At 28.8% G+C, this 8,332-nt stretch overlaps 1 protein-coding gene across 1 annotated transcript; it reads right to left on the minus strand.

Moving 5' to 3' along the window:
- Nucleotides 1-2,388: 2,388 nt before the first annotated feature.
- On the minus strand, nt 2,389-3,763 carry LOC105359340 (probable NADH dehydrogenase [ubiquinone] iron-sulfur protein 7, mitochondrial). Its single transcript, XM_011495919.1, has 4 exons — nt 3,676-3,763; nt 3,036-3,275; nt 2,652-2,966; nt 2,389-2,539 (listed from the first exon to the last, which is right to left on the minus strand). The coding sequence occupies exons 1-4, from the start codon at nt 3,695-3,697 to the stop codon at nt 2,442-2,444; spliced, it is 675 nt and encodes a 224-aa protein (XP_011494221.1). The 5' UTR covers nt 3,698-3,763; the 3' UTR covers nt 2,389-2,441.
- Between the last annotated feature and the right edge of the window lie 4,569 nt (nt 3,764-8,332).

The raw sequence follows: 8,332 nt of genomic DNA on the forward strand, positions 1-8,332 counted from the left end.
ATGTTTATATATAAATAAATAAATATATATATATATATATACACACACACATACTTATTGTACATCAATGTATTTATATATAGTATGTAGGCATGTATATATGTGTGTGTACGTAAAAGAAAAAAAAATATATATATATATATATATATATATTTATATTTACAGGGAGAGAGAGAGAGAGAGAGAGAAAACTGTTAAAAATAATTAAGTCGAACATTATTTTCTGTATACAAATGTACCATTAAAAATATATTGTCAATCAAATAAAGAGGTATGACTGCTATGAATAATATGTATGTGTATAATAATATGTACATACTGCGTTCATAGGTTGGTAAAATAAAATAATTGTCTTCCTAAAAGGACACTAAAAATTTCAAATTTTATAAAAATTTTTATTGCAAAATTATGAGAATAGTAAAGTTTATGGATCAGCTATGAAATTTATATAAAATTATTAAAAAAAGAAAACGATGTAATACATTGAAGAAAAGCATGTAAACTATTTTAATTACGACCTGTTTCATACATATAATTGGTATTAGCAATACTTTTTATTATTATTGTTTTGATTAAGGGTTTAATGTAGTATTACTGTCATGAACTGTATATAGTTGGATTAAAATTTTGTGCAGATCTCAGTGACGATTTATTTTTTTTATTTTTTTTTTTTTTAGTTTTTTATCTAACACCTTTTTAAAACGTAAAATAATTTATGTAAATAAAATAGTATTAACTTCCCTTGTGGTTTTGTGCAAAGCCTATTTACTTTATTACCTTAATACTTAACTTAATTATTCAGGTATCATTTATTAAAATAAAGAGAGAAATTTAATATTAAATTCTATTTACATTGGAAAATGTACTACTATCCAATTCTGCACCAAACAAAATTCTTATTATTGAAAGTAACATTATAAAATTCAATATTAGGAATAGAATTTCTTAAATCTTATAATTTAAAAGTACAAAGAATTGTGGGAGTTTCAAACCGTCTTACTTGGAATTACAACGGTTAAAGTCTAATATGTCATGTTAAATCTGTAATATCGAATGCTAGAATATTAAATTCTTGAAGATTTTAATATGTTTATTTCAATTTTTGTTATAACATTTGGTAGTCTTTTTTAATTTAATTAAATATGTCGTTTAACTTAATTGCAACTCCACCGAGATATTTAGAAAAATGTACAGCCATGGCAAAGTTTTAATTCACGCAGAAATAATATATTTTTTATTGAAAGATAAACTACTATGAAAATTGAACACGAATTGCAATGGAATATGAAGGAAAATTGCCTTCGAATACAATTATTAAGCAATGCATTGTTGAATTATTATATAAAGTGCGCCTATAGAATGTAGACGATGAAGCCCGCAGCGACTATGCAAATGAGATAAAAATTCTATATATCATAAAAAAAAAAAAGATTGTAGCGTGAAAATGAGCAAAATAACAAAGAAGGTGAATATCATAATTAAACGTATGCATATCTTATACGAACATCTGCATAAGGAAGAATCCACACAAGTTGGATGTCACGCTTACTTAATTCGTTTTAAAATGGCAATAAGAAAACGTTTCAAACTACTTGAAATTATAAGAAGGTTTAGTACAAACAAATTATTTATTAAATTTAAATTTGTATAATTTTAAGCTATTTTGAAACTTTAAAACAACTAGAATTAACAGCTATGAAAATCGCAAAATGATGTTAATATTATTTTGTAGATGTATATAATTTAATGAAACTGGTCATACATATAATTTTACAATTAAATGCTGTTATTATAAAAGAATAGAATAAATAAATATTACGTTAAGAAATAAATCAGAATTAACTTTAAAAACTTTTCTTTCTTTATTCATTAGATACCCGTAACTTTTTAGATAGATTTTATTAATTTTCATAAATTCATTGCATCATTTATATTAAAACAATTTCCATTATTACTAATAAAACCATTCAATTCCTTATGGGCAAAGTAAAGATTTTAAAACTTAATATGTAATTTATTCTAAATTATAAATAAATTTTAAAATAATATAAATCTGTGCCTAAATAGTAAGTAAGCGTTAAGTAGAAAAAAATTTATCCAATTCTAACAGACAAGTTTTATTTCTTAGACATCTGTTTTTATACTGAATTATAAATTAATTCATACAATTTAAACACATACAAAATTCGAAAGTATCTTTCTCATTTATATTTTTTTTTTATGAAAAGTATTACGTAATATGAAATAGTGACTGGTAAAAATAGAAATGGAATAGTATTATCTTATGAAACAAGTTTTGTATTTTGTAAGCAATGAAACCTGTTTATAGTAAGATATTTATGTATATAATTTATTAAACTTAAAATGCATGATATAATAATTATTAATAATTAAACTATTTTAATATAATATTTAATGTTTCGCTATATATATAGTTGAAATTATTGTCTATACCATATAAGTGCTAATTTCATGCGTCTAACTTTTTTTTGTAATTGTAAAACACCATATAACAAGGCTTCTGCTGTAGGTGGACAACCTATACAAAAATTAATATATAATTATTGTATCAATATACTTACTAAAAATATCATCATCTTTAATACTGTACATAATTAATATTAAAGATATTAAATGTTTTTCGAACGTACCAGGTACATAAATATCTACGGGTATGATCCTATCACAACCTCTTAAAACAGAGTAACTATAGTGATAGTAACCTCCACCATTTGCACAACTGCCCATTGAGATGACAAATTTTGGATCTAACATTTGATCGTAAGTTCTTCTTAAAGGTGGTGCCATTTTATTTGTTACAGTACCAGCTACAATAAGTACATCCGTTTGTTTAGGTGCAGCACGAAATACAACACCATAACGATCCATGTCATATCGAGGGGCTGCCATATGCATCATCTCCACGGCGCAACACGCTAATCCAAATGTAATTGGCCACATCGATGCTTAAATAGAATATTTAAATAATTAGAATATTTATGTATTATAATTGATAATAAGATGGATAACTATACTTGATCTTCCCCAGCTGATTAAATCGTCTAATCTAGCCAAAGCATATTCAAAATTACTGCTAGTGTTTTGAAAGGGACTGAAAGGTTGCTTTGGAATTTTTTTCTGCACTGATTTTTCAGTAGATTCGGGAGTGATCGACTTTGTTGCTAAGAGTTTAATGTGCTCCAGAAGTAAATTTTGACAGCTTTTAATAATTACAGTATTGTGAGGTATTAATTTTAAGCCGTGCTGAATATTATCTGTAAAAATAACATAGATTCATGTCGGTAAGTTACTACAATATTTTAATTTTGATTAAAGTGACAGAAATAACAAGTCTATATAATTTGTATAACATATTTTATATGTATGTATAACACTATTTTCATTGATACAATGAAGGTTTGAAGACCTTTTTGTAACGCTATAAAAAATCATTTCATTTCTAAATTATTTAAAAATTGATAAATTTTAAATAGAACAAAAATAGTTTTAAAAAATTCTTTGCTTTTAGGTTATGAAAGCTTTCAAACTAAGCCCAGTATATTTGGCTTCTGTTATGTCTTTCATATCTCTAATTCTTTCAATATCGAGGTATTGTTAAAAATATCACAAATATTGCGATATAGAGTATTTGCAATTGAATTATATGAAACTTACGGTTCCATAATGATCGTAACATTTTCCCAGCTCAGTTCTTAGAACACTGACGTCAGTACGCAGTCGGACTCAGGTTCCATATTTCAATGGTCGAAGGAACGGTTTAAAATTAGTTAATTAGAAAATTAATAAAAATGAATTGCTAAACATCAATATATACATATACAATAGTTTTAACATTATGTTCATACATTTTTTGTTTTTGTTGATGATGAAGCTAGAGTTAATCGTATATTAAGTTTTTAAATAAAAATTTAATGAGAGAATCTTCGGAAATTAATTAGCATGCATTAAGAATTTATGTAATTGTCGATTTAGTTTTTACAATCCAATATATGTAGGTTCGTGATACATATCAACACATTTTATGTGAAGGGTTTTAATATATAATATATATATTTTTATGTTTTCACATATACATTTATTACTTTATTACTGTTAGTTTAATGCATTTTTTGCTCAATTTTAATGCTAAGATAGATTTTAAAAAAGTTATGTATATTTGCACTGGTTGTACATGGATCAATAATTAATGAAACAAAAATTTATAATATATTCTGACAATTCCAATAATTAATTTAAATAACATTAACGTATACGTTTGTTAATAATAAAAAATTTTACTTATAAATTATTTTCTTATCCCTAGTGTTTAAGTATAAAAATATAACTTCACAGAGTTTATATAACAAATTTGTTTTTTTTTTATTGAATGATGCAACATAACCAAATTCATATTCACATAAGCACATAGAGTAAAAATTTGAATATTACACTCATAGGGGATAAGAGTTTCTAGGACTTTCTTCTTAAATTTGTAAAGTGGGTTAATTTGTTTTTTTTTGGTTTTCGTTTTGCTTATCTTATCCTCGTGAGTCGTTTTTTTTTTTTTTAAAGCCAAACTAATAGTAGGCTCGGTGAGATTTACTATAATCTTTTTTTCACCATGTATAAATAAATAAATAAATAAATATAAATGCATTTAGATGAATGATTGTTACGTATCGCTTTTATTGAACATAAAAGCTACATTGTCTTCTGCTATATCGAAACAATTCATATTTCTAATTAAATATATCAATTGCACAAGATTTAATTGCAAATACTATCTTGCCAATATACATTAGTTTTTAGCATAGTAGTTGAAAGTAGTGCGATCAATATTTTCCATTCAGTCGAATATTTTGACATTCGTTTCAATTATATTATATTATAAAGAGCAGAAATTTTTGGCGTATCGTTCGATCAGTCTCATCCAATACATTATTAAGTGACATTTTTAATTGATTTGGATTCAAATGCATTCGATTGCATTCAATTCCTGAATTACAAAATTCCAATTGCCGATTATTTTTTACGAGACTATTTAAATGTAGCATTTGCAGTTAGCATGCACGTGTGCAGGCACGCACGCACAACGAGAGAGGGAGAAACGTTGAGAGGTAGAGAGGTAGATACGTAGAGAGATAGAGTTAGAGATAGAGAGAGAGAGAGAGAGAGAGAGAGAGAGAGAGAGAGTAAGAAAGTCAGCCACATCGCGATCATCGTGCATTATCACCTGTAAGCTCTCGCGCGAGCCCCAGATTGCCTGTGGCCTGCATTACTGGATTGCAAATTTCGAAAGGTGACAACGAAGGACGATCGCAGCGGCAAATGCATTAACGTCCTCGACAGTGATTTCCCAAGCGGAATAATTAGCCCGGGTGGAGATAAAAAAAGGCCGGCGGTTTCGCGCTGCAGGCGGCTGCAGTAGTGGCTATGCACAGCTTGTGCATCCTGACCGACGCCAGATGGCACGTCGATGGCATGTGTATGCGAATGCAATGTCGATCGCGAGCCCACCGCCTTTAATTAACCGTGCCAATTACTTCCCCGGCCCAACAAGAAACTCTGTACTGGCAAGTGCGCCCTGTTTTTTGCACGCCTGCACAACGCCGATTGAAAACAATATCGCGATTACGCACGGTGCAGGCAGCTTTTTTTCTCTTCGTCCGGCTGCTGCATATTTATACGAGGCTGCTGCCGTTGCTACCGTCGCTTCCGATGAAGATATATATTAACGATTTCTGACCTTTGCAATTTGTTCGAAACCGCTTCTTCTTCACGACTACTCGTTAGTAATTAACAATTATATAAATTAGCAATTGTCAATTATCAATTGTTAATTATCATTAATTAGGTATTAGGATTTCGGCTCTAGATGCAAGGCTCGAGGCCATATCTACCACTACTACTACTACCATTCTCCATAACGTTTTTCACATTTCACGTTCGACGACTGTGCACACGACGAGCCGCGGCTTAAGTATTATAGGGTGGAGGAAAGGTAATTTCAAGCGATTTGTAGAATTGTTTATTACCGGTCGTGTCTCGTTTCTTTATCTCGCCCTTTCGCCCCGGCTCAATTTTTAAAATACATTTTTAATCGATGCATTATGCAGTATGGCAAGAGGTAGATCATTCTCAACTCGACAAGGCTATTTTAAACCTAACGTACTTTTGTGCAATCAATTTTTTTATTTTATTATTTTTTTATTTTATGCGAAGCCGTTGTGAGGACTGGCAACTCTTAATTATTAAGTAATGATCATTATTTTTAATCTCGCACATTATGTTCCTATTTTCGCAATTTATGCCTTCGGTATTAAAATTTTAAGGACGTTGATAAGGAGCATAAGTATGGATGCATTTGGGCTTTTTTCTTCTTTTTTTTCTGTTAAAAGAGATACTGTAGATTTATGGATCGATTATTAGGGGGCAATAGGATCGTCGATTTTACCCGATTATCGGAAGCAGGACGAAGATTTTTATTTTGTAGATGCTCGATTTGTGAAATACAAAATTTTAATTTCGACGCAGTTGTGTAGGATGCACATTGGAATAGGAAACTTGCAGCGCCGAGTTTACACCAGCAATTTGCTTTAAGAACTTCATTTCCTTAGCGATATTAATAAAATGAGGGCAATTTTAATTTTCTGATCCAGCGATTGAGCGCTTAAGAGGATACATATGTTTCGCTACTGTACAAATTATAAGTATATCCCTTGATGTAACCAGTACAATAGATATACAAGAGTCTTCTAGTGTAACATCACCAACGAACCATCTGTGAATGTAAGACAGGAAATCTTGAATAATAACGCGGACGTTTCATATGCAAACTCGTAAGAGAACGCGCGTTTTAACGAACTCCATCTCGATTTTACTCAATATGTGACTATTCCCATTTGTATTCACATTTTACATATTTTCTTTAGTAATTAATTGTAATTATTATTGTGGATAATGCTCTTTTAAATGAATTTTTTTTTGGATCAAGTATTCTCCACAATGTGCGAGCATTGTAAACATTAATTTGTTTTACTTTTTAGGTTCGTGATTCCTAGTTGATCAAGCTAGTAGAGAAATAAAAATTCGATTATTTTATCTATCATACGGAATGTAAATTGGATTTTATCATGATTCTATTTAGGTGTTTATTAAGATTAAAATATATGAAAATCTACAGTAAGTACATACAGGAGGAATAATTTAATAATTTCCCTCATTTGCGAGACAAAGCAGTTTTAGCCTAATTTTACGACTTATCGCTTACAATGATATATAGAATAGTATATCATAGGGTAATACGAATGATAAATATTCGTTTATTTGTTTTTTCTGACCCATAAATGTAAACGTAATCTAGGATAATATTTTCTCAGAAAATCTAATTGATTATCAATTAATATATATATATACATATTTTAGAAACAAAACATGTATAGTTGGAAGTAGATTTTATTTTACAAATTTTGTAACACTAATAGAGTAGTTTGAATCATTATGCACACGAAAGTTAATACATCAATAAAATTCCATAAGATAGAGTTGTAATTATAAATATCCCTTTTTAAAATTTATCTGATTACTTTCATGCTATATATATATATATATATATATATATATATAAAGGATTAAATAACATTTAGTATGCAAATAATTTAATAGCATTAAAATTATATTAGGTTAGAATTCATAAAATAATAACATGTCAAATTATTTTATTTGTAAAATTTGTAAAGTTCTTAGAATTCGAATGACATTATAATACACGACCTCCTTGAATCTTATGATGCTGACTTTTGAAATACTATGTCATTAGGTGTATACCTATTCTGTAGATAATGAACGGGATACATTACAAAGAATCTGTACAGATTTTGTCCCGTAGAAACAAATAATATCATGAGCGAAATAGCACATGGGAATTATTGCAGGGTTATAGATTAAGAACAATAAGTCTCGGTTTTCAAAATTATAAATTATCAATTCATTTTGCAATCATTGCCGCGATTGCCTTTCAAAGCGAAACAGAAATGTAGAAAAAAGTTACTTTTATGAAAGTTTCCGAAAGAAAATGAGTTTCTGAATTGAAAGTACGTTGTCTCACCTTCGAAATTTCAGTGCATGCAGAACGCAGCCATTATTTGCTTTCATACCCCTTTATATGCGTTGTTATAACTACAGTGTAATATTTTTCGATCATAGTCGACAATTTTATAACACTTTTCGAATCGCATGACTATTATTAAAGAAGCTTCGGAAATATCCATATTAAATTCTGAACAAGTTACGTTCATTTTGCAAGTGAGTCAATTAAGTTTCCGGATAATGT

Source organism: Ceratosolen solmsi, unplaced genomic scaffold (genome assembly GCF_000503995.2).
Source record: "Ceratosolen solmsi marchali unplaced genomic scaffold, CerSol_1.0 scaffold11, whole genome shotgun sequence".
In the NCBI taxonomy this organism is placed as follows: Eukaryota; Metazoa; Arthropoda; class Insecta; order Hymenoptera; family Agaonidae; genus Ceratosolen; species Ceratosolen solmsi.

What these genes read in the sequence shown, in the direction of transcription:
- LOC105359340 (XM_011495919.1), bottom strand. Translation starts at nt 3,697, where the DNA reads ATGTTACGATCATTATGGAACC. An exon ending in GTTACGATCATTATGGAACC is followed by an intron (nt 3,276 to 3,675) that starts GTAAGTTTCATA and finishes TTATTTTTACAG; the next exon opens with ATAATATTCAGCACGGCTTA. An exon ending in AATCAGCTGGGGAAGATCAA is followed by an intron (nt 2,967 to 3,035) that starts GTATAGTTATCC and finishes ATTCTATTTAAG; the next exon opens with CATCGATGTGGCCAATTACA.